The sequence below is a fragment of the Haemaphysalis longicornis genome, unplaced genomic scaffold, assembly GCF_048455015.1.
Source record: "Haemaphysalis longicornis isolate Haplotype H1 unplaced genomic scaffold, Haemaphysalis longicornis Haplotype H1 scaffold_1, whole genome shotgun sequence".
In the NCBI taxonomy this organism is placed as follows: domain Eukaryota; kingdom Metazoa; phylum Arthropoda; class Arachnida; order Ixodida; family Ixodidae; genus Haemaphysalis; species Haemaphysalis longicornis.
Window position 1 is genome coordinate 469,150,399 of NW_027526203.1, and position 27,014 is coordinate 469,177,412.

Below are 27,014 nucleotides of genomic sequence, written 5' to 3' on the forward strand. Positions count from 1 at the left end.
CTGATCCGAGTCTGAAGGCTGCATTTATTTAGTGGCATTTTTAGTTTTTTCTGAAGCAGTTGCTGTACGCCCTGGGAGATCAACATTTTCGATCACATTCAGTTAGAAAAGCAACTTGTATTGCAAAACATCCTTTGGTTGACATTCTCGATTATATTCAGTTAGAAAAGCAAAATGCATTGCAAAATATTCTTCCCGATGCCAAGTCTGTGAACCTGCTGCATCTGGTAAGGAAATAGAGACAATCTGGTTGTGTCACCAGCATGTGCTTGCCCAATATCTCCTGAGCACGTGGTGTTGATGCATGGTTGTGTTAATGCGCCTCAAAGTAGAAACTTGTACTTGTGCTCGGCTACGCAAGAAATTTAACTGACTTTGTCAATGGGTGTACCAAAATGCCTTCCTGCTTTTCAAAGGCCAGTTATTAGCAGCTTGGCCCCTTGTTGCCCTTTGTCAACTTGGTGGGGAAATAATTTACATAAGCTGCTAATGTATGCAAGCACCATATATGTACCTTGTAAGTTGATTATACTGAAGATGACACGGACATTCCCCCGGTGGTTGGACGCCAGAGGCCATGTACCCCCTTCTAGAGGAAGGCTGTGCGCCAGTACCTCCTGCTTCACTTGCACAGGCGAACGGGTAGTTAGGCTTCATCGTCATTCACAGTTTCATTAATGGCCATCTCCGTTGATGATAACTTGCCCAAAACTGTGAAACGGGAAGTGGGGAGCCTTCCTGATTTCCTCCCCCTCGGGTGGCAGCCTGCAGCTTTTGGGCGTGAGCGGCATCTTCAGCCAGTTGGATGGCCTCGATCTGTACTTTGGGGTTGGAGCTAAGCGAACAGGTCTGCCGCAGGCCTCCCTACCCTGTTGTCCAGGGCCAGGGGTTCACCCTAGGTGGCCGAGACAATGCACTTGTATATTCATTGTTAGTTACTGTGGTTCTTTCTTTTCCTTGCCAAAACAGGATCTGGCAGCAACAAGGAACACTGATCGCTTGTCTTTGACATTTAACGCTCCAAATAATAAGGGAGAGGCCTTTGTCCTGCAGTGGACATGCACAGGCTGGTGGTGACAATATATATGTAGTTTACATTCCCTTCCACAATTATCACAATGAAACCCTTTTCCATGTTTAAATTGAGTAGCAAGTTGCCACCATGCTTCCTAACTGTATGGCAACCTGAATAGCACAACAGTTGTACTGGAGATAGGGCTCCATCTGCTCTGCCCCCATGCCTCAATCCTGTCCATGGATGTCTGACCTGCATTACATGGGTCCAAATTCATTGTTCCCAGATAACCAGCAGAAATAGTGTTGCCATGTGGTGGTAGCAGTTCAGTTGAGCCATGTTGTGTCTAAAGCGGGAATGAAGGTGAACGAAATTGTACACTTGTAGGTTAACACAGTGCTCATTTGGACAGTACAGTCGAACTTTGTTCAAACGAAGTTGTATCGGGGCAGCAGACTAGTTCGTTATATCCGATATTCGTAACAGTAGAGGTAAGAATTGGCTCTAACAAATCGGCAATCTGGCTCGAACAAAAATCCTATAGTTCATTCCACAAGCTGCATGCAGCACTGTGGAGGCTACATCGTTGTCAACAATCCACCCACTAAGCAAGCCTAACTCGCCGTGAAGGGGGAATTGAAAGGACTTCAGCGTCTCCCCTCGGCGGGTGGAAATGCAAGGCCCCGGCACCCCCTTCATGGTGAACACGCTCGGTGAACCAACTGTTGACAACAATGAAGCCTCCACAGTGCTGCATGCAGCTTGTGGAATGAAGTGTATAGATACAAACATGCGTATTTCTAAGCTGTGAACTCATTATACATGAGGTAATCCTTACCTGTATTTTTGTGTCATTTTAAACTATGTGGACCGGAACATGATGATGTGAAATTCGTCTGTTGCAACATGAACTTCCACAATTTTCCCGTTTTGTTCATATGCAGGGGTGCAACCAGTCAAATGCACTTCAGCGCGAGGCTACCAAAACTTCCTCAACTTTTTCAAACGATGAAAAAAAACTGTTCTGTTCCCTTTCAATATTTTTGCTTTTCTTATGCTAGCTTTCGAGCGTTGAGCCTTGCGTTTACCAAATATCGCTTCGTTACAGCTGATATTGTGCGCAGCACTCGCGGTTTCTGTTTTGTTATAAAAGGAATTGCTGTCACTGAAATGAAGCGTGACCAACCAAAGTTTGTATTCAGTTCCCTATAGCTGATAATTCGCTATATCAGTGTTTGTTATAAAGAGGTTCAACTGTATTTAGTATCTGAAGACCTTGTGACACAAGACCTAGTACCTGAAGGCCTTATGCACTGTGACACAAAACACTTAGTTCAGAAGGCACACTACCTATTGAAGGGCAGCTAAATTGTGGTCTTGTACTAAGAAAATTTACACAAAGAAAAAGTTGCCTCACTTGTAACAGTCACCTGCATGGTGAGAAAATGTGTAGGTACGACTATGGCTTTACATGTAGGGTTACATATTGGCACTTACATTTGTTAATTGTAAACCGTTTATCAAAATGCCACAGGTTCAATCCCACTTGAAGCAATTGGTGGGGAAGATTTGAAAACAGTGATGAGCGCGCACATGCATGCATGCTGGAGGAATCCTCTTCAAGGGTTCCTAATGGAACTGTCTGACAATTTTGTTGGAGCCAGGCATAAATCACGCGTAACAAAATCTCAATTCAGGGGCACGCGACAGTGAAGAACTGATTAGATCCATTACAGAAATAGCAGCTTTAGGTACACTTGGACGTACAAATGTCATAATTAGACAAATTTTGTGACTCTCCTCTCCATTTTGTGTTCACCAAGGTTTCCAAGTGTACTGTGACACCCTTAAAGAGGCCATAAAGACAAAATACAGGTTTGTTTTATTTCAAAGATGTCACGTTGATTAGTGCCCCTAATGCTTGTCCATCAGAAAACGATGCTTTATTCACTGAAAAATGAAGCAGTTTAAGCCAAAATTTTGATTCTCCCGCTTTACTGTGTGTTTCCTGACGTTTGTGGTGACATATCCAGGACAGCTACTTAAATGAACATAAGTATGTTGACTAGAGCTGGAGCAAACGGTGAAATGCCTTGCTTATTGTCAGTCCTCCTATATGGCGCTGCGATGCCTTTCAGGACCGGTGTTCGCACTCACTTTGTTTTTGACCGGATTTGTACCTGGCTAATTTTTGTTACAGTTGATAATAACCGTTTCGTGAAGCATTGGTTGTGCTTGACAAATAGAGACACATAAGACAATGTCGCTGATGCCAATTGGTCTGTGTAAGCTCAACGCGCCGGATGGCTGTGCAGCTATAACTGGCATAGTGCGCGCAGTACGCACTGGTGCTTCTATGCTTATGTGTGCGTTCATAACTTCCATTGTTTACCCTGCCATTCTTACTGCTATAAACAAAAAGACTGTGCACTAAATTTAAGCACAAATAGCTTGTTATGTAGGCTTATAATCCCTATGTAATTTGCGTTGGATCTTGTCGGCCTTGGTCAATCGCAATGAGCTGCCCATAACACGTCATAACCTCAGTACAGAAAAGTAGCTAAGGTGCCGCATGCCCAGTGTCTGTTTTCTTCATTACACAGCTTATTTGGTTGAAGTTTGCATTAAAAGTGGTGTCGGTGCTATTTTAACGAGGTAATCTTTCAAATGAACCGAACTTGCATTTTGTCTTCATGGCCTCTTTAAGCATCTTAACGGTAACTTTTGCGCACTCGATACGGAGACCCAGAAAAAGGTGACATGAAGACAAGCGCAGTTTTGGTTCTTGTGGGCTGGCAAGGGGAAGCAGGTACCTGCAGGTCTGAATGAAAATGTTAACAAATGGAGTTTTGCAGCAGGAAAACTGTGTCACATGCCCACCAACTTCTACCGTGGAACTCGTCCATCTGACCATCGAAAATCAGGTGCGTTTAGATTGCTGGAATGGATAATTCTAATGTTAAATCAGTCTGAGATGTGCTGTATATGACGAGATTTGCAGAACATTTGACACCCACTTGAGAAGCAACCAACTGTTACACAAGAAAGCTTCAGAAAGCTGCTGTTGTAGCTGTAGCTTGTAGCTGTAGCTTGTAGCTGTTGGCTGCATTTCAAGTGGATGTCTGATTTTCTTTTACAAAAACTTCTCCACCTTGGGGTCCTACCCTAGACTAGTTTACCAACACCTTCCCTTACTTCAGGTTGTGAATTCACTCCTGCGCTACAAATGGCTCGCCTCCTGGTTAGCTCAGTTAGTAGAGCGACTGCTGTAGATAGGCGGTGCTGCTGGGTTTGAATCCCGGACCAGGACCAATCTCCATTCGTGAGAGTTGTCGTCGAGTGTTATACAGCCTTTGGCTGCACTGCTGCCATTCGCTGCATTTCACGTGAGTGTTAAATTTTCCTTCTCAGAAACTTGTTCCACCAACTGGAGGCCTCCCCTAGACAGGTCGAGTGGCAAAGCACATTTGCCCTGCACAGTTTAAAAACGAAAGGCAGGTCTTACACTATAAACATCTCCTAAACACCACAATTGACTGAGGTTATGAGTTATAGGTAGTTAATCTGTCTAGTAGTTAGTTGCACACTATAAACATCTCCTAAACACCACAATTGACTGAGGTTATGAGTTATAGGTAGTTAATCTGTCTAGTAGTTAGTTGCATACCATGTTGCTAGTGTAAGATTTAACTGACATGCAAGAAGGGAAGTTGTGTTGCTCTGGTAGCGCTTAAAAAAAGAGAAATTTTGCTTATGTACGCATGTTTTAAGCGACGGAAGTAGCATTTGGGCGAGATGGCATCATGTGGAAGTGACTGGGAGGGGCCCTCATCCTGCTGTGTTTGTTTTCAGATGACGTTTTCAATTGCAGAATGTGCTGCAATGACTTATTTGAACACTGAAAGGGACTTACACCTCGAGGTGCTCCAAAGTTTCATGTTTAAATTGTATGTGCAATAGGTTTTTGTGACTGCATTCTTTTATCATTGAATGTGATGACCCCCGCTTTTTCAACATTCTGCCTGTTAACCACTGCTAATGTGTGCTGCGATTTCCAGCGTCCCTCAGATGCCTCCCCTTCGCTAAGGGCATCACAGTTGGTTACAAATATGACAAGAAATTGTACAAACCCTTTTGAAAAGTACTAGCATACAGTTGGGAGACTGCAAAAGATAAGCTATGTGGCCAGATAACTAAGCCACACACTTAGTCACCCTCCACATCAGTGGAAAAAGGAGGAAGCCATTGGAGAGGTGGGGGGGTATGATGTCCATGCAGTACTGTAGAAATTAGATGTAGTGTGAGTAGAGATCGTGGGAAAGAGTTGGCTTGTGCCTGCCAGGCAAGCAAGGTGTGTCAACACAGGGTACGAGATTGGAGGGAATGACGACGATTCTGCTGCTGTTGGTGTGTGGCAGGGTCTTCCTTGGGATCATACGACTGTGGAGATGTGAAGTTTCCAAGGTAGCGAGGGCCTCCACTGCAGTGGAGGAGGGAGCATCAATTTGGAGATATGTGCAAGTATTCGAAGACTACTTGGTGAGGGGGGACGTAAGTGCCCTGGTTGAGTGTGGCTAGATAAGCAGCTTGGGCTGGACACTGGCCGGAGTTGGTTGTGCGTTGGCGACATGGATGGATTTGGCAGTAATGTATGGGAGGTTCTGCCACAATAGGGTGTGAAGTACTGAACTGCTGACCACGTGCTTGAGCTCTGCCTTGCTTTGATATGGAAGAGCGATGAATGTGGGCATGAACATGTGGGCCAAGCATTTTTCAAGGGCATTTAAAAAGCCTGCATCAGCAACGAAAGAGTTAGTAGCTTAAATGAGAACTCCTGGGGAAAGTTGTCCTGTGAAGTGATAGAGGATGGCTTCTAGCTTACGACGCAGTCGTTGATTACATGGCAGAGTTCGTGTTCACGACATGCACGTCTGACGGGTGATGCAAGCCAGCATGGAGTGAATATGATTCGGTACACTTGTGTAAGCACTTGCTGGCATGTAAAGGCAAGAATACGGAGTTGGGTACGTGCCCTTACTTGTAGGGAAAACAAGTGAGGCTAATGCTGTGCACATGTTCCTAGGTGGCGTCAAAGCTATGTTAGATTGCAGAGTCCAGTTCATCGGGGCATCCAGCAGTGGACCAGAGGGAGATGTCTGTGGCATAAACAGCTTGGCACAGGCCAGGGATGGCTGACAGATTTATGTGTTTTTACATGTACTATATGTACACTGTACTATATGAGTACACTATGCATAGAATACCTACTAATTAAATATTTTTTATTGCTCTTGCAGTGTTCATAGTTGGCCCCCTGGAGCAAGAGGGGAGCTCTAATTCAACTTTTTTTCTGGATCAGAATTCCGAGTTGTGTTAATTTTGAAAATGTCCCTTTTGCACCCAGTTGTGGGTCCTCTGTCAGTGGCCTAGCTTGTTCGATTTTCGCCATCTCCGGCGCGAGTGGCGACATGCGTTTGCTTTTGTTATTGGCTCAATTCACTCACTTTTTAAGGGATAGTTTAGCTCCGACGCGAGCGGCGATATGGTGCAGCCCCAGCCGAGTTGGCTCAGTGGGAGTGGTGCTGCTGAGCCCAAGGCTGCGGTTTCGATCCTGGCCGCGGTGGCTGCTTTTCAGATCGAGGCGGAAAGCAAAAAAAAAGGTGGAAAAGAAAACGCCCGTGTGTCCAGATTTTGCCGCATTTTAAAGGTACACATAGTGGTCAAAATGAATCCGGAGCCCTCCACTATGGCACGCCTCAAAGCCCGGGTTCGGCGCGTTACACCTCATCGTTTGAAGTTTTTTTTTTCTTGCTTTGGCGATCAATTGATCTATCTTTGTCTTTGTGAGCTGGCTTTCCCACATTGCGTTTTTACGCACGCGCGCGGACGCCATAAACTCCGCATCCTAACCAAAAAAGCAACGTAAAACACGCTAGCGAGTTTTGTTTTGCAATCGCAGAGCCAACAGCAGTCGACGCACGAGCGTTCATGGATGCGAGCGTCTTTAAAATTTTTTTCTGAGCGAACCGCCGCTCTGCAAACTTGCCACGAAGGTCGCATTTTGTGGTCTATTTGGATTGATACCGGGAACAACGATCGTACTTACCTGTGTATTCTGAAAATAAATAAAAACGATTTTCGCGTATGGGAAAATGGCGGCTGATTTGGACGTGCGAGCCAGCGCAAATTGATGTTGGAACGACGGAACCACCTGGGGTATGCAGAGCAACGCACGTTTGGGATTCACGGTAGGAAGGAGCCAAATGGTGCAGCAGACGATCAGAAAATGCACATACAGGAATGAGCTAGCAGACGATCACAAAACCCGGTTTTTGGGCTCGCACGTCCAAATCAACCGCCATTTTTCCATAGGCGAAAATCGTTTTTATTTATTTTCAGGATAAACCGGTAAGTACTGTCGTTGTTCCCGGTGTCAAACAAAATAGACCACAAAATGCGACCTTCGCGTGAAGTTTGAGCGCGAACAGAGAGAGCGGCGGTTCACTCAGGAAAAATTTTTACAAAGTGTTCCAATTATCGTCGCAACACCCTGTAATGTACGGTAACTTCGCCGGGGGCGCCGGCCCAGGCAAGAAGTATAAATCCACGTAGTTCTCCCTATTTTGTGGTGCTACTACTCTATCGCTCAACCACGGTTTGCTTTTTTGTTGTTGCATACTTCCTGTTTTTTCGCTGGCGCGTTTCATGTTTTTCCCCGACACGAGGGGTACAGACCACGTCCTGTCCTCTCGTCTCTTCGTCCTCGTCTTCTGCATAAACTTATTCTTTCGCACATCCGAAAGCTCAGCAAAACTCTACACTGCGCGGCACACTCAGGGCTCCGGAGCGCGGTCATCTTCACTGGCAGCGTCTCCCGTAGCAACGCAGTGTTGACAAATGCCACAGTTGTATATGTGCTGTTACCGGCATGAAGGCCGTGTTCACGCTTCCAGAGAAGACGCACGGGCCGGGGCCCGTGTTCTTCACGTGGCAAAAGTCGGGGGGCAACTACCTGGTGACGACAGGCTACGACCAGACCGTGAATGTGTACGACCGCCACGGCGAACGGAACGACCAGATCAGTTTGCCCGGCATGTGCTCGGGGCTGGGATGGGACAAGGACGGCGACACCCTGGGCATCATTACGGACCGCTCGGCGCGGCTGTTCTTGTGGGACGCCAACAACCATCAGCTGGTCCAAGTGGACACCGGTCTCAGGGACGTGCTCACACTGCTGCTGTGGGCAAAGACGGGGCCTTTTCTGGCCATCGGCACGTCTAAGGGGAACCTACTCATCTACCACCACCGGTCCTGCAGGAAAGTGCCGATCCTGGGGAAGCACGCCAAAAGAATCACCTACGGCGCCTGGAGTCAGCAGAACATGCTGGCCCTGGTGGGTGAAGACAATGTGCTGACAGTCAGCAACCAGGAAGGTGACACGCTCTGCCAGACAACACTAAAGTCGGAAGCCACGCTGGTGCAGTTTTCGTGCATAAAAAAAGATGAAAGGAGCACAGCAGAAAACACTGTCAGTCTGGTGCTGAACAAGAAGACTCTGCTGCTCCTTGATATTTACGACCCTGAGAACCCCTACGTTCTCGCCTTTCAGGAAATTTATGGAAAGATCATCGAATACAAATGGTACGGGGCAGGTTATATTTTGCTGGGATTTACAAATGGCTACTTTGTAGCCATCTCAACGAGCCCGAAAGACATTGGCCAGGAAATGATGCAAGTTCGGTGCCACAAGCAGTCATTATCGCACATTGCCATTTGTCTTGCCCAAAACAAAGTAGCATCCTGCAGTGACAACATCATCAAAGTGTATGACCTTTCCGACCTACAGGACGTGCAGTCAGTGGTCACTGTTGATGATGTGCGCAAGATTGAGTGGCTCGACTGGTCAGACGATGGCCAGTTCTTGGGAGCAGGAGGCGCAGGGGGCAGTTTGCATGTCTTCCTCACGAAGCTGCCAACCTTGGGGAACAGCCTAGGCCACCGCTATGCTTACCTGACATCTCTCACCGAGGTGACCGTGGCCAGTGTTACCGAGCCAGAACTTCACATGGCTGTCAAAGTGGACATTGAACCAGGTTTTATTGCTTTAGGCCCGTTTCACCTGGTTGTTGGTATGAACAATCGTGCCTGGTTCTATGCACTGGGTGACAAATCAATGGTTCCGCTTCATGACAGAGAATACCTTGGAACTGTGAGAAGCATGAAGTTAAATGGTGATTATGCCGCGGCTCTGTTTGATGGCAAACTGCAGCTGCAGCTCATAGAGATGGAGAACAGTGACCTGGAGGAACGAGAAAGCAAGTTATTTCCAGATTCAAAAACTCATGGTCAGGTCAAAATTCTGTGCCATACAGTTACAGAGGAATTTGTGATATACGGCACAGACACTGGCTTAATTGAGTTTTTCTTTTTCGAGGACTGGACTATAATTAACCGATATAGGCACTCTGCTGGCATTCGACAATTGCACTTGGACCCATCAAATACCCGGCTGATAGTTCTTGATGACCGATCACAAGGGTTTGTGTACAACCCTGTGAATGACCACGTGACAGACATTGCAAACATCCCGTCGGCTGCTAAGGGTGTTTTCTGGGACCAGCATTTGGACAATAGGGGGTGTTTTGTGGTGTTTGATGAAGTTAATATCTATATGTACATGTACGTTCAGGAAACCGTAGTAGGGGCCCTCGTAGAGCCTGTCCGCACGGTAAGCATTCCTTCTGGCCAGTATCCGCTCCTGTTGCATAATGGCAGCCTGACCTGTCAGACACAGAGTGGGAAAACAGCGCAATTGCTTGTCTCTGGAACAGAAGACAAAGGTAAAAGCACAGCAGCCCAGCAGCGTCAAGAGCTCGCAGAGCACCTCAAGTTACGCAAGTTCAACGATGCCTGGCAGGTATGTGAAATGTTGAACTCAAAGAGTGACTGGATCGAATTTGGGAACACGGCTGTGTCTAACCTTGACCTCGACCTTGCGATAAGAATCTTCCGGCAAATCGGTGATGTAGGCATGGTGTGGTCATTGCGAGAACTGTGCGAAGTGGAGGACAAAAACCTTCTGGCAGCTTATTTGGCCATGTTCAGAGCAGACTTCGGGGTGGCCCAGGAGCTGTTTTTGGCATCCAGTCAGCCCACGGCTGCACTGGAAATGCGCCGCGACCTGCTGCACTGGGAGCAAGCATTACAACTTGCCAAGCGCCTGGCTCAGCAGCAGATACCATTCATCTCAAGGGAGTACGCACAGCAGCTGGAGCTTGCCAGTGACAATGCCAATGCTTTGGCGTACTACGAGACGGGCATAACCAACGACCCGAACAACGCCGAGCACGACAGGGCCTGCCGTGCAGGGTTGGCACGCACATCCATACGGTGCGGAGACATCCGGAAAGGAGTGGCGGCCGCCAAGGAACTCGACAGTCGGCTGCTACTGAGGGAGTGTGCGGAGATTCTGGAGAACATGAAGCAGCACCAGGAGGCGGCACCACTGTACGAGCAGGGCCACTACTATGACAAAGCAGCCAGCCTGTACATAAGACTGAAAAACTGGAACAAGGTTGGCGAGCTGCTTCAGTACGTCACCTCGCCCAAGATCTACGCCCAGTATGCCAAAGCCAAGGAAGCTGACGGACGATACGCGGAGGCAGCCAAAGCATATGAGCAAGCACACGATATTGAGAGTGTTGTTCGCATACAGCTAAACAATTTGAACAACTTGGAAGAGGCTGTTCGCCTTGTGAAGAGCACCAAATCTACAGAGGGCGCGAAGCTTGTGGCCAAGTTTTTTCAAAAGCTGGGGGACAGTGTTTCTGCGATACAATTCCTAGTGCTTTCAAAATGCTCAGACGAAGCTTTCAAGCTCGCAAAAAGCTGTAAGAAAATGGACGCTTATGCGGATGCCATTGGTGACAGTGGGTCACCTGACGACTTGCAGAGTATTGCCGCTTACTACGAAGAAGAGCGTAACAACTTTGATGCTGGAAAGTTTTACTTTAAAGCAGGTCAATACAAACAGGCCATAAAGCTCCTTCTGAAGGCAGCAGGCAAGGATGACGATGAGCCCATCAGCCTAATTGTGCAAGCTGCCGCGGCAGCGGCTGATGACCAGCTAACCAGGCAGGTCATTGAATTTCTTATGGGCGAGACCGACGGAATGCCCAAGGACTTCAAACACCTGTTCCGGCTGTACATGGGTCTTGGGCAGTACAGAGAAGCGGGAAAAACAGCCGTCATCATTGCCCGAGAGGAGCAGAATGTGGGCAACTACCGCAGTGCGCACGACGTCCTCCTGAGCATGTACCAGGAACTGCGAAAGCAGCGGATCAAGGTGCCTGCCGAAATGCACCACAGCCTGATGCTCCTGCACAGCTACATCCTGGCGAAGGTGCACATCCGTCGTGGAGACCACGTGCAGGCAGCCCGGCTGCTGGAGCGGGTGGCCAACAGCATCAGCCGCTTCCCAGCACACACGGTGCCCATCCTGACCTCTGCCGTTGTGGAATGCCAGCGGGCAGGCCTCAAGAATTCTGCCTTTGGCTACGCCAGCACTCTGATGAGGCCAGAGTACCGAAGCCAGATTGATGCCAAGTACAAGAAGAAGGTGCTTGCCACAGAAAATGTCATCTGTTGTGTCCAGATCCGTCTCCTTATTGTCCCCAGTGTAGGCAGGCATGGCCACTCACTGCTGGAAGCATTGTAGATTCATTAGAAAAGTTCTATGGACTGTGAGTGCGGTGGTGTGAAGTACTAAATTTCAGAATTAATCCATTTTGAATACTGTCCAGGACACAGGTCAAGGGTGTGTACGTATATATGCATGCACATGCACATACACACGGGGTTCCAGTTCTTGGAGACAAGAGGCTTTAGAAAATACCGTTATTTGTATGTATACATCAGAAAAAAGTTCAAGACTAGTAGGTGGAATATCCCGTCCGTTATTTATCATAAAAAAGTTCCTGGCTGGTAGGTTGAATATAAATCATAAAGCCGAAGTGACAGGCATAACATTATTTACTGACATTTTGGCCGTGTACTGGTTTTCACCTTGACTTTGAGGAAGGCCACTCCTTGGCAGAAACTGTGGAACAAGCATTCAGATGTGGGTCACCGTGACTTTACAGTTGTGCATTCGTGTCTGTAATTTGACTTCCACAAGCAAAAAAGCAAGGAGCAGCAACTTCTGGAGCAGCAGAGTGCATAGGAAGATTAACGAATGCCCATGGTGAAATTTCTTGCCCTACTTAGCGCCTTCAAAAGCCCAAAAGGCTAGAACTAATTTCTGTGGCCAAAAATGGAGAGTAAAGTGCTCAAGAGGTGACGCAAGGTACTGCTCCCGACATTGAAGGGGCTCACTGGTCTTAAAGGAGCCATGAAGAGAAAACAAAAGTTTGTTTTATTCGAAAGATTAGGTGTTTCATAGTACCCCAAGCGCTTTCCCGGAAGCAAATGATGCATTATTCACTGAGAAATAAGGCATTTTAAGCCAAAATTTTAAATCTCCCGCTAAAATTGAACATTCCGTGACGTGTACAATGGCGTCATAGAGCCGGTCCATGAAACAGATACTTAGTATGTCGACTCCATATAGCACCCACACGCGGGAGTCGATCGAGACGGCGGCCATTTTAGAAATACTAGTAAAACCTAGTGCACCCGCAGCCCTAGTTATGGAATCGCCTGATCCGGAGAACAAAACTCTCGCCGAGGAGCTCGGGCTTGCATTTAACAACCTCACACCACAAAAACGCTCAATGCTTCTAAGTGCACGAGCGGCAAGAGTTGTGGGATACGCGGTGGACGGGAAAGCGACCATTCCGCGATAGCCAACAGACGAACGCCCAGCCGTCGGCACCGCTGCCTCGTCAGCCCCGTCGCGACGGACGAATATAGACTGGTACGTATGTGCCGTGTTTTGATTACGGTTAATAATAGTTCAATTTCAGTAGCAGTATCACTTATGCCAGTTGGCCGGTGTCGTGTATGGAAAGCCGTTCGCGCGAGCTCTCTGCTTCGACCAGAAAGATACGAGCGTCAATGCGCGGTGTTTACGGCATTTTTTTCCCCAAGGTCAGAGCGATTTGACGAAGTCGGCGACGAGCGCCAGCAGGTCCCAGGAGTGAGCTAACGTAAGGGTCCCTGCCGTAACTGAACAAACTGAAGTTTTCAGTGGTTGTAAACTGGAAACGAGCTCGTAACGACAGCAGCAAGCCAACACCATTCGAAACTTACGCGACGACTGGCACTATCTCGTCGCTTCTTGCTGTTCCTTACTCCCCTCGTTTCTATTTTTACCTTTGCTGGTTGGCGATATGACGGACAACCTCCTGCGAAGGGATTACGATACGAAGCAAAATCGCGGCTGTGCGTGCTGGAACGGTTCGTTGGCCCCGAAGAGCCTCGAACCCGAAAATTCGTCTGCGCGACGGCGAGATGTCGAGCTCGGCCGGCGCGCTAGTTTCGTACGCATTGGCGCACACGCTTGCGAGTTCGTTCTGACCTTCAACCGTTTACTCCACCGTTCTTTGTCATAAAAAGAATGTGCAGTATGTTTCACGGGCATTTAGCTCGCTATGCAAACTGTAAGCCCTGCCTAACATGCGTTTGCTTCTGCCAGCCTCCGCCAATCGCAGAGCTTAGCCCATGTGACGGCATAGGTTCTGTTGCGGGAAATGAGCTGGTGGGTCGCATGACCATTCCCGTTTTTCCTAATTATGTAGCTTATTTGAGCGAAGTTTGCGTTATAAGTGGTGTCGTTATGGTTCTAACGAGGCAATCTTTCGAATGAACCAAACTTGTGTTTTCTCTTCATGGCTCCTTTAAGCCAAGAACATTTTTTACAGTTATGATGATGAAAATTGGGACATATGCAGTTTTAGTTTTTCATTCTGATTCTAGATATAAATTTTGTTTTTGATAGCCCTTGCAAAAAAACTGCTGGAGGGATGCAGCTGAACAAGGTACCAGTGAACTATGCACAAACCAAGGAGTGCAATAAGACTAAGATCATCAGTCTATCTGGTTTGTAGCGGAAGTTATGACCACTTGGAGTTTGGGCTTGAAAGGTGGGAACCATAAAAACTGTTTTCGCCTTCCAGGCCCGAACCTCAAATGGTCGTAACTTCTGCTACAGACCAGATACAATGATGATGTTAGTCTTATTGTGCTCCTTGGTTCGTGCACAATTCACTGGTACCTTGTTCAGCAGCATCCCGCCAGCAGTTTTTTTACAAGGGCTGTAAAAAAATCCAATATAAAAATCCGAATAAAATTGAATATAGTCGTTTTACTCAAAAACAAATTTAATATCTACAATCAGGGGACATATATCAGGGGACATATGTCCCCTGATTTTTATCATCACAACTGCAAGAATAAAGTTTTTGATCAAAGACCCATGTGCCCCCTTAAAGAGACGCAGGTTACAGTAGAAGCCCTGGTGGAGTTGCGAGCGCTGGCAGAGACTGGACACAGCACTCACCCCCCTCCCCCATCCACCTCTCGGCCGCGCAGGTGGAGGCGATAGTGCGCAAGCCCCACCGGGAGCAGGCGGAGGCGACGCAGTCGCCCTGCCCGCTGTGCGGCTGCAGCCTCGCGGACATGGAGCTGCTCTGCCCGGGCTGCTCAGCCGACCTGCCCTTCTGCCTTGCCACCGGCCGGCACGTCCTGCGCGACGACTTCACCACGTGCCCCGCGTGCACCTTCCCTGCCATCCACTCCCAGTTCCAGGAGCTGCTCGCATCCGAAGCCACCTGCCCCATGTGCCTCCAGCCCGTGTCTGCCGACCAGCTGCAGCGGGCGCCCTTTGATCCGCAGCTGTACGCCAAGGCGCAGGAGTAGTGGCGACCAGTCGTCGGCACAAGCTGCCACACCACTGATTGTGCTCTGCGGGCCGATGGGCACAGAGGCACAACTTGTGCAGTGTGCCGCGTAAGAACAGTACACGTGCCAGTTTTAAGCAGAGATACATTCAATTAAACGGTACAAGGGAAAAAAAAGAAAGGGTGGGTTACCCCTTAAACTTTTCTGCAGTTGTCCCCCCAGTGACTGTAGCAAGGACCAGCACATGCGGACTGACTAATGCCGGTGAAAGTGAGAGCAAATTAATGAGAATAGCAAGTTTTAGTCCACCGTTTTTCACGGTCCGCTCCACTCCGATAGCAAGCGGGAGCGCCATTGTGCATGCGTGGCGCACTTGGCCGCGAACGGCATTCACTCCTGTTGCACTGAGTGGGCCGCCGACACCGGAGCGGACGTCGAAAACGGTCAGCTAAAGCTCTCTATTGTCAGCTCACAAACCAAACATTGGAATTAAATAAAAGTAGTGTTTATTTCAAGCAATGAGACATTAAAGAAATGACTAACGTATGAACACTTGTACTTAACCAACACTTGTATGATGATATGCACCGAGCACCCTGCAGCAGCCAGGTATGTAGTGCAATCTCTGAGGGGGTGTCCTAACAGATTTGCATAGTTTGTAGCACCACGATGGCTTTTCCTTTTTAAGGCTTGTGCCGTCAATACCGCCATACTAATGTGGCAACTGTGGTTGTTCATCCTCTCATTACGATTCAACATTCAGTTGGCCTGAAGTTAGTCTAGTCTTTACTACGTTTCGTATATAGTGTGCAGTGCTTCCAAGGCTGGAGAGTGTAATAGGGCACGTCTTGAGATGAGAAAAGTAGTGCGCAAAGCTGATCAAAGCAATAAAATGGCAAGTACTGTGAACACAGTTATTATGATTAGGATTTGGTTGTTATCTGAACACACCAATTTTACGCATGTTTACTTCTGGAATATTTGACAGCCTTTTGATTTCAGTATCTGTTACAAGAGGAACTCCGAGATCGCACCACGGGTTTAAGTTGAATCCAGATATGAACGTGCCTGAAATTTGAGCAGACGGCGCGTCCAGTTTCACGTCATTTTTGTCTTTCCCTTCAGTTATGTAGGCAGCATTATTTTGTCTGCGCTTATGTTTTCTTGCAAAATAGGTGCTTATTTTTTTTTTTAGAAACTTGGGATTTTAGTTAAGGGTTCGCAAATTACACGAGAACGCACTAAATATAGTAATTTAAATAAGCTCTTAGCCCACCTGTCGCATGAGACAGTCAGCTAGGGCGGCATTTACCCATACCCTGATCATGCGACACGCCGGTCATACCACGATTTCGCACGGTCCCTTGAAGTGTATTACTTGGGTTCCACTGTAAATCCTCCCTACAAAGTCCATTATCTCTGATTTACTAAAACAAAAATAATACTAAATAAATGACTGTATCAAGAATAATCCCCGCTTGCAATAAGAATTCCCAACTTCCAACACCAGAACATCAAAGGCACAGTATCACAGTGTTTGGAACTGTTTAATAAACTTCTAAGGATGGGCATGCATAAAATAACAAAAGAAGTGTACAGCAGTAACCATCACAAACTTTTAACACCAGGAGAAGTTTAAGCTCCTGCTACTACTAGCCTTGATCATGTGACAAGTTGACATGTATAATGAATCACAAAATAAAAAATGTCGGCCTCAGTCAACTGCAACAATTCCTAATGCAGCCGAGACAGTTGCTAATGTGATCATGATGTTTTTTGGGCACTCCAGACAGAAGAGTATCTGGTGCACACACAAACGTTTCCGTGCTGGTCAGACATTGCACCTGACAGCTCACAACTGAGACTGCGACATACTACTCCTGAATCGCATTGACTGAGCTGTACGGGTTATTTGGCAGCTAGAATAGTGAGCCAGCCATAGTGTGGCAGGTCACCACACACCATGCATGGCTGAAGCATAAAAAAAACCAGTGAATTACACTGTCGTTATAGCATTGTTTAGTTCAATGGGTTTATTTGACATCAATTCATGACACTGTGCCAGTGCATAACACGCTCATCAACCACTGTCCTTCAAAGCTATGCCCCGAACTAATTTCAGCAGCTTGTCTCGGCAGTTATTAGTAAACTTTCTCAAATGTTTATTTTCTCCACGAAGAGGGAGCCTACAACAAGTTAGGCTGACCTGTACGAACCAATGTCAATAAAAAGCAAACTAGCAATTTGGATAACGTGTCATAATAAAATGGCATAACTAAGAACCAATGTCAATAAAAAGCAAACTAGCAATTTGGATAACGTGTCTTAATAAAATGGCATAACTAAGTGAACAGCAGCTTAAAATTCAGTGCCACTATAACGTCACAGGGCCACAGGGACATTTTGGTGTAACAAGTGCGGAGGACAGACGCAAATCCTCGACTCTGTGGCACTGGCTGGTCCTCCCCCTGCACTGGGAGGAGGCACGTGCAGGCCGAGGCCTTTCCTGCACTCTCCGGGGGGCGGGGGGGGGACGACGACGATGAACTGGGCCGACGAACGACGAACTGGGCCGGCCTGGTTTTGCACCAGAGCCGGCAAGTGCTCACTCTGAATCGGAGAAATGAGGAGGAGACCCAGCGCAACAACACAAAGGCGTACAAAAATAAAGGTACTACAACTGGCCCCCTGGAAGAAAGGGGGGGAGCCACTGTTCCACCACAAACTGGCACTGGGCAGCTGGTGCAGGCAGCCAGCCCGCTTCTCTCCTCTGCGGAGCGCAATAAAACATTCCCTCTCTCCCTCACCTCAAACCCCACACTACCCAAGCACTGGTACTTTGGGCCCTGGCATTCACAGCTGGCGACATGGTCAAAAGAGTGACAGGCTGTAGTTGTATGCAAGGTTCGTGCCTATCCCGCTTTTACACAGCAAGCATTTACACACAACGTCCATTGTCAATAAATTCAGTTGAACAGATTATTTTTTTTTTTTTTACAAATCCTGCTATATATATGTATATATGTTCTCTTATGTGTATGTGTTTGAATGTGTGTATATATATGTGTATATGTGTTTGTATGTGTGTTTATATGTGTATATAAGCTTTACAGTGAGCAATTATGCTACAACACATGTATACCGCAGTAAAAGGTTGACCCTTGTCAAGCCAAACACTGCCCACACAGACACGGATGCCTCATAGCTCTTGAACGGGATAAACTGCTGCGTATGCATGACACTGACAATACAAAAGAACCTAACGAGATAAATAAAATAGAGAGAACACAGAACACACCCACAAGCTCTCTCCAAATTACAGGGTTAAAAAAAAAAAAAAAAAAAAAAAAAAAAAAAAAAAAAAAAAAAAACGAAGCCCTGGAGAGAGCGCAACAACTAGTCAGCTCGCACACACTACAGGATTACAACCAGAAAGCATCCGTGTTTTGTTTCATTCCAAGAAGATTTTGGCAAAGCTCAGTACAGGCAGCTGCATGGAATGCAGCCGAGTGCAAAAACAACTTTACTGCCCTGAGCATGGTATGAAGCACTGCATAAGCCGATCACTCCTCCACAGACACATTCTACAAGGCACGTTACACTAAGATGTGACAATGTACACTGAGAGTGGAAAAAAAGGAGCAGGCCCAATGCAAACTGCACCGGGAATGGCCTGCCTATGTAGATGCTCCCCTCAGCAGCAGCCTATGCTAGGTACAGGGACTGGTCTCCAGCGGGCCTGCTCTGGCAACGTCGGCACCCAAGGTGCGCCGCTCACTTTCGCCGCACTGCATCGAGCTGGTCCTTGCTGAGCCGCGCTATTTCCTCCCCGAGGGTGTTGATGTTCTCCTGCGGGGGAGAACCAGGGTGAGAAAAGATCACTTGCTGGCCATCGGCCGAATTTAGATCGTCAACATATTTCACAGCATCACGTCACACAGATGAGGTGACATCCCGGCGATAATACATCCACAAATATTTGAGCGAGATTGAAGATTAACCTGCATGTTGAAAACGCTCAGCACCACAAAAAAAGTGCATGAAAGTCTGAAAAAAAAAAAAAAAGTGCTTCCTTTTTGTTTTTTGTATACTTATTCTGTGTGACGATGACGCTACATAGTAGCCTTACTTAACAGTTACAGTGTACAGTTTGCTAAAGACCATCCTCTGTCCTCGGTATTACAAGCATCAGCAAGGTGAAAATTCTAATTTTTCATTTCTGCTTTTTTGGATGCTATTGGTGTCATCGAAATAGTAACTGACTCACTGGCTTTCGAAAACATTTTATTTTGATTATGCACTCTGTTAGAGCTCAAACGTCCACTTCTCTCTCTCTCTCTCTCTATGTCTTTGCGCCGTTTGTATTCAGAGTTAAAAACATCCACAGAAAAAAAAAACTGCTTATCAATTTATCCCAACTTCCTGCATACTTCAAAGGGAGTAAGCTAGCTTCCTGAGAGTCAGCAATTAAAGGGGCCATGAAGACAAAATGAATGAAGCTTGTTTCATTCGAAAAATTGCCTCGTCATAACAACACTGAGACCACTCTTAATGCAAACTTCAAGCAGATAACGTGTATGATGAGGAAAACAGAGAATACCCATGCGACACCCTAGCTACTTTTCCGCACTGAACTCGTGACATATATGGGCAGCTCGTTGCGATGGGCTGAGGCCGACAAAATACAACACAAATGAAACGGATTATAATTTATAAGCTTACAAAACACGCTATTTGCGCTGAAATTTAGTGCGCATCCTTTTTACAGCAGTAACAATAGTGGGGTAAACAATGGAAGTTACAAACACAGACACGCAAGCATAGAAGCACCAGTGCGTGCTGTGCGCACTAGGCTGGCCATAGCTGCACAGCAGTCCGGCACGTTGGGTTGAAGGCTTTTAGAGTATCAACACGCTTTTACGCTGTCTGGTTTGCACCATGTGGCATTTGTTTACCGTGGGGGCTGCCATTTTTTTTCTGGGCGGCTGCAGCTGGTGCAGGTGCAGCTGCAGGTGCAGCTGCAGGTGCAGTGACGCTGAAGCAACCAGTTGAACTGAGAATTGCGCCTCAACAAGATACTTGCTGCAATTATGTGCCATTATTTTGTTTGTTCGCGCAGTGTATTAGGCTTGGTACAGCTACTCAAGCAAAAATAACACCACTGCCACACATGCGATCCACATTTTGCATAATGATGCTTCGCTAACTTTACTTCCCTTGAGTTGCACGTTGCACATGCGTGTGTGGTATTCTTAAGCATAGCTTATTTAGTGATTCTAGGGCTTGTCTCACACGACACTCGCCAGTTGGAATAAGCAGCATTGTCTTGACCCTATTTGACGAGCATACCCAATATTTCAGGAAACAATTACGTACTACAGTCTACGGCCGTTACAACGGACCCTCTGAATCCGGAAAAAAACGTCCGCTGTAGCCGAAGTATGCAGTATCCGACAGAAGGGGGGGGGGGGGGCTATGAGCCCTACAGTGGGTACTTTGACCGATATTGCATGCATAGTACATACACTTTGTTCTTTCTACACGCCTGCAGCACCTCTGCACAGTGTTCGCGCGAGGGCAAAGAATCGCGTAAACACCGTTTCCAATACTTAGCACCGGCACTTCGAAAAGGCCCAGCGCATGTGGTCAAGCGTGTAAAGACGCAAGATGAGCTGAGCAAATAACGCAAGAATATAACTAGGCGCAATTATAAACCAGCTATAAAACATCAGTCGTGCCCATCAGCATTAGCTAGGCTCTTTTAAATCCCCTCACGACGAGGCAGGTTTTCCCGAAACCGTTCATCAAACAAATCGGATCGCTGCCTGACGTTCCCTCAAGGCAGATTCCACATTTTTAGCGATTTTATTCTGGTCATTGAAACAGATGTAATGAAATAATCTGATGACGGTCAGCTGTAAAATCGAAAGTAATACCCCTGCTACACTGGGGTCCAAATGTCATTTGAACCAAATGTCATTTGACTCAAATGGGTTGCTTCAAATGCCATTCAGAATCCGCCGTACTACACTACAATTTCGATGGCATTTGAAAGCTTTCACAACTGTTCGCTGTGCTGTAGTGGCGCTGTTGTTGCCCCGTTCCGTTTTCGTACACTAATACAACAATCAAACTTAGGAGCAGTCCGAGGCAGTAAAATGATATCAAATTAGAAGAGACACCAGTTTTGACTCTAAATATGGCTGTCTTGCGTTGTTTTTGTTTGTGTTTTTTGCAACTGAGAGTATGAAAATTAAATATGTTGATTTCGTATTTTAAGTAAATAAACAGTGAACAAAGTTTCACAAACAACATTTTGTTTGTTTTACGTACGGAAGTATTATATTTTTTATTGCCGATCGAAGACGCTGCGTCCAAGAGTGCTGGAAATGGCATTTGAAATCTTAAATGTCTCTCTCGGTGCTCATTTGGCTCAAATGTCATTTGAGCCAAATGGCATTTAAAAACCTAGTGTAGCAGCACAACTTGGCATTTGAGCCAAATGACATTTGGTTCAAATGACATTTAGGCCCCAGTGTAGCAGGGGTATTAGACCAGTTGGACTGCGCACGGTTACCGGCAGATTGCACACAATGGATGGGGAACAACCCCTACTTGAGGCATTTCTTACCTTTTTCACCGAACGGAACGGTAACGATGCATGCGTGGGAATAATAAAAGCCGAACTTCACTGAACCCGAGTTTTTTATTACATAAAAAAACTGAGGAGGGCAGACTCGCCTCCGAGTGCACCACTTCGAGTATTCGATTGCCCTGTTTTCAATCTCACCGGAGTCGCGTTTATCGGCAGCGGCCTTGTTCTTGACGGTACAGCGGACACTGTGCTTAGACAGGCCTGTACTTCTGGCGATGTCAGCCTGTTTTTCCTCGTGTTCAACAGCGTTAATTACGCTTAATTTATCCGACAGTGAAATCAGCTACCCTGCCGCTCATGCCGCTGGTCGCAAAAAAAAAAAAAAATTCCCGCGCCTTCCCGCGAGGGGAACACGAGTAAATGCAGAGCATTGGGGCCTCAGTACTGGTTGAAGGCAGTGTTGCTTCCATCGCTTCTTCCGTGATGCTGGAGTAGCAGACACGAGTAAACGTGGGAGCGAGCGTCAACCAAGGAAGGAAGGAGCAACGCAGTGACTGAAGCACGAGCGACCGCTAGCAGCTTTATATTTGCAGCGCGCGCAGTAGAGGGAGAGCGGTACGGGGGGGAGAGCGCGCATGCGCAAGCAGCGCGCGCTCTTCTACGCCCCACCACGCTGCTATCACGCACCTGTCACGCCGAGACACGGCCGGACTGGAGGAGCGGCGAGCACGCACTTTCATATGAAAGTGCACGCCCACCGCTCCTCCAGCCCGGCCGTGGCCGAGACCGCGACGGAGCGTTCCGGGGGTGACGATCGAACGGGCTGACTACGACGCATGCGCGCACCTGCTGCGGATGCGGAGCTGTGGACGCCGTCCGACGCAGGAAGAGGCGAGGCTAAGAAATGCTCTGCATTTAAAAGCCACTGGCTTGGCTTGGCTGCGCCAACGACCCGGCTGCCAGCAATGTTGCCAGACATAATAGTTTTCTTGCCAAAATAAACGAAAAAGCACACCGGGCGCCGGCCCCGCGGAAGTCCGCTATAAACGTTCAGTCGAAACAATTTTCGCCTAAAATTTAGTCTGTTGTAGCCGATAGTCTGCTCTAGCCGGGTCCGTTGTGAGCGGAGTGGACTCCATTTAAAATGCATGGGTACCAGACAAACCAACAGAAATGGTCTGGCAATTTCGGCGCACGTTAAAGATCCCCAGGTGGTCAAAATTAATCCGGAGCCCTCCACTACGGCGCGCCTCATCGCCTGCGTTGCGTCGGCGCGTTAAACCCCACAATCAATCATCAATCAATCAATCAATCAGAAATGGTCTGTTGTAACCGAAAGTCCGTTGTTGCCGGATCCGCTGTAACGAGCGTAGACTGTATCAACCGTAATAAAAATAATCCAGGAACAAATTTGATCAAAAACAAAGTGAGTGCGGAGAGCGGTCCTGAGCAGTATCGTAGTGCCATCTGGGAGGATGAATGGTAAAGAAAGCAACAAAACACGTTTGGCCGTTCGCTGCAGCCCTAGTCACCATACCAAAAATCATTTGCAGTACCTGCCCTGCATACGTCATGGCTGATGTCACGAAACACACGATTTAGTGGGAGAATTAAAATTTTGTCTGAAATTATTTAATTTCTCAGTGAGTAAAGCATCTTTTGCAGTTGGAGAAGCACTGGTGGCACTATAAAACATCAAATCTTTCAAGCAAAACAAACTTGTATTTTGTCTTTGTGGCCCTTTGGTCGTTTTTAGGCTTCCTCCTGTTTCCAGCATTTCCTCAACCGCTACCATGTTGTACACACGAATGTCGTTCGCTTTGCATCTGTTAATCAATTTCGAGAGCTCTGCTAATACAGTCTGATCTGCATTACTCAACACTTTCATGGTCTTACGTTTTGCAATTAGTTCCTTCGTTTGCTCAGTTCGTTTTCCAGTTTGTTTCCTATACGCTGCTTCTCCTACAGCTGCTGCAGATTCTGTTACTGCCGTTGTCAGGTTGTCATTTAGCCTGCCTACACTATCCTCTTCCTCCTTATTTAGAAGCTCGAATTTGTTTTCAAAGGTTATTTTGAATTCCTGTGTCGTGTCTCTGACTGACTTCATGCTGGGGTTCTTACTTTTTAGGAGTTCCCTTCTTTCACTTTTGTGAGATTCATCCTTACTTTGCATCTAACCATCCTATGATCACTGTTCCGAATCTGGCCTGGCACCTTTACGTCTTGCACAATTCCTGGATTGTCACTACAAATGAAGTCAATTTCATTTTTTGCTGAATCGCTCATTTACAGAAGAATGTGTTCATTATCCTCGAGTTATTCCGCTCAGCAAATCCCACCACGACATCTCCTCAACTGTTGCAACTGCCTATTCCAAAGTTTCCCCGTCACTGCTTCTTGCCTACTTTTGCGTTAAAGTCTCCCATTACAATTGTGATCTGTGTTGTTCCCTTATTCATTGCTGCTTCGACGTCCTCATAGAAGCTATCTACGGCTTCATCATCATAGCTGGTTTGTGGACATAGGCCTGCGCTATCTTTAACCTGTATCGCTTGTCTAGCTTGATCACAACGACTGATACTCTTTCATTAAAGGAGCCATGAAGACAAAATACAAATTAGGTTTATTAGAAAGACTGCTTAGTCCCGATAACAATGATACCAATATCATCGCAATCTTCGAACAAATAACGGAGGTATGAAAGAAAACGTGTGAAGCAGTTGCGACCCCCTAGCCCATTTCCCGCAACTTATCTATGACGTCATGGAACCTTGTTTGTGCGATTGGCGGCCGTCTAACTCACCTGTTGTGACGACACATGACTGGACGTCTGTAATGGGGCCTCTAGTTCCATTTGACCGCATCACTTGAATGCTAACACGCATTTAACGCACTGAAAATTATGTATTATTGTTGGCCCGTATGACGTCATTCTTGCGCATAACACATCACTGTGGCGCAAAATTTGAAAGTTTTTAAATAATTCTTGCTTTTTTTTCACTAAAAAAACATCTTTTGTGGCTGTAATGGAGCTGAGTGAGATACTGAATCCTAGTTCTTTCAAATTAAACGAAGTTGTATTTTCTCTTCATGGCTCCTTTAATGGTGAAAATTCCTCCACTTTCCTGCTATTTCTCTGTGAATTTTCCTTTTCTTAAGGTCCTCGGTAGCAGAGATTCCCGCTAGTGAGCTCCATGAAGCCTTCTCCTGTCCTAACTTCACTGAACCCTATAATATCTCACTTAATGTTTGAGAGCTCCTCTAGTAGTACAGCTAAGCTTCATTAGGTAGACAGGGTTCGCGCGTTGAATGTTCCAGGTTCAAGTTCCAAAGGCGGCCTGTTCAGACAAAGAGGTTCTAACATCCTCTGCTGTATTGCTGGCCTGACTGCCGTTTAGGTCCGGGGCTCTACAGCTTTCGGGGGCTGAGGGCTGATAAATGCATTGGTCGGTCATGGGAGGTGGGGGCCAAATACTGCACCAGGGTGGCCAGATCCTTTTCTGGTGACGAAGTGCTGTTTGTGTCCCAAAGGGCCTTCCTAGCGTGGTTGCACCTATCTAGTTTAGCCTTTAACTCTTTCGGGACCGCTCCTATAGGCCATCGGTCACATATGATCGATGGTTTCGCGAGCCTGCAGAATAAAAATTTTCGCTCGATGGAACACCTAGCGACATCTAGGAGATAGTTTGAAAACTATAGTTTTCTCTTTTGTGAAGTTTCTTTTTTTATCGCCAGGCGGCAACGCATCAGATATTTTATTCTGACGGGCGGTGGTTCCGAATGTAAACATACTCACGCGCGAGCGCGATAAGAGATCCGCGTCGTCTCGTCTCGCATATCTTCGCCTTCTACTGTGGATTTTGACGATGAGAGTGGCAGTGAAGAGTCGAAATGCGACTTTAGAGATCGTATTTCAGCTCTAGTGAGGATTCGGGTGTCGATCAGCCTGGAACATGAATCGCGCTCAAAGGTGGGTGTTGGTTTCGGTTTCAATTGGCTCTGGAGTAGGTATGTGCGCTCGAAATATGTTCTGGCTAGTTTATATCTGTTCGCTAGGGTGTTAACTACCTATTTTGGTGATCTCCTGCCACCAGCGCAGAAACGGATCAAGTTTTCGCCGAGCCGAGAGCCCGGCGTGTACCTGGGCGACGACGTAGTTATGGCCCTAGTGCCAAAGAAATCACACACAAAACAAAACACCAGTTACACCTAGCCGCATCAAACTTTCGTGATGAATAAACAAAGCATTGTGTTAGATTTTGTATATCCTGAAATAATTTTATTCTTTTTAATTATTCTTAGATTTACGCTTTTTTCTATCTTCTTCAGTAGTTTTTTTGCGAAGTTCTTACTTTCTGATTTTTTCATGGTGCTATCGTCAGTGTTGAAGTAAAACACGGTATTGTATGTCAAAGAACATATAATTAGCTGCATTTTGGTATATGCTAAAGCAGGATGGTATCTTTGCTTCATGTAATAAAAATTTTTTACCGAGACCTCCCTTTTTCATCACTTTTTCCGGCGGTCCCGAAAGAGTTAAGGTGTCTGGTATGATGGCTCCTTTTGGAGCAGGAAGCACTCTGCACCTGCATGAGTTGTGCTCCGGGAGCCAGGAGACGAAAGCACAAGAAAGAAGCAGAAAGGAAGACCAAGAAAAAGAAAAACGAAAAAAAAAAGTAAAGAAAAGGAAGGGAAAAAGAAAGAAAAGAAAAGAAAAAAGAAAGAGGTATAAAAACAAAGGGATGTGCCAACCGCGAATGCATGAAAGGCATGTTCTAATCCACAATAATACACAATTGCTCTGTTTGGGGTTTTTCTGCGGAGCTCTGGAACCGCGCGGGTCGGACAAAGGAGCTGATGACCCTCGACATTGAAACAGGGCGAGTCCCCTACTATGGGATGGACCGTGTCGATTGATTTGATTGATTGATTGTAGCGTTTAACGCGCCGACGCAACGCAGGCGATGAGGCGCGCCGTAGTGGAGGGCTCCGGATTAATTTTGACCACATGGGGATCTTTATCGTGCGCCGAAATCTCGTACACACGGGCGTTTTTGCTTTTCGCCTCCATCAGAAAAGCGGCCGCCGCGGCCGGGAATCGAACCCGCGATCTCGTGCTCAGCAGCACAACGCCTTAGCCACTGAGCCACCGCGGCGGGTCGGATGGGTGGACCGTGTCGGTGGCCGGCTTACCGGGCTTGTGGAGACTTCGTCTTCCACCCAATCGTGGGACAGCCTGTCCAGTGCGTGTTTCGTATTTTGACCGAGCAATAAAGCGTGGTTTGTCGGCATCGCCTGCCTTTGAGCGCATCACTGGCACCTCCTGGTGAGTTGTCCGCACCCTCAGCAGCATCCTTGCGACACCGCAGTGGAGATTGCGGCTTTGGTTCTTTTGTTCTAGCTCATTAGCCACGTAATACAGCCCATTTATACGGGTAATACAGCCCATTTATAGCCGTGACCACCCCACAACATAACAATCCAAGCTTTCCTATCTCACATTCTGATGATCGCGGAGAAAGAAGCCCCTACGTGGTTGCAGCCGCTAAATATACATGCGTCAAC

The 27,014-nt window shown here is 46.9% G+C and overlaps 2 protein-coding genes across 7 annotated transcripts in view; one reads left to right on the forward strand and one right to left on the reverse strand.

Annotated features, from left to right (window-relative positions):
• The first annotated feature begins 7,518 nt into the window (after positions 1–7,518).
• Positions 7,519–15,369, forward strand: Oseg6 (intraflagellar transport protein Oseg6). Its single transcript, XM_077688140.1, has 2 exons — positions 7,519–11,633; positions 14,546–15,369. Exons 1-2 carry the CDS (start codon positions 7,944–7,946, stop codon positions 14,870–14,872), a joined length of 4,017 nt encoding a protein of 1,338 aa, XP_077544266.1. The 5' UTR covers positions 7,519–7,943; the 3' UTR covers positions 14,873–15,369.
• Positions 15,370–16,385: 1,016 nt separating this feature from the next.
• Positions 16,386–27,014, reverse strand: part of Golgin104 (coiled-coil domain-containing protein 186) — a 56,172-nt gene continuing 45,543 nt past the window's right edge. For all 6 annotated transcript variants that reach the window (XM_077688146.1, XM_077688143.1, XM_077688145.1 and 3 more), the window contains one exon: positions 16,386–18,703. In XM_077688146.1, the coding sequence (XP_077544272.1) occupies positions 18,629–18,703 (75 nt within the window). In that variant the 3' untranslated portion in view covers positions 16,386–18,628. The remainder of the gene's footprint in view (positions 18,704–27,014) is intronic.

Excerpts from the sequence above, each read along its gene's own strand:
- Oseg6 (XM_077688140.1), top strand. The coding sequence starts at position 7,944 with ATGAAGGCCGTGTTCACGCTTCCAGAGAAGACGCACGGGCCGGGGCCC. Across the intron at positions 11,634-14,545 it reads ATGCCAAGTACAAGAAGAAG|GTGGAGGCGATAGTGCGCAA; the intron begins GTGCTTGCCACA and ends TCGGCCGCGCAG.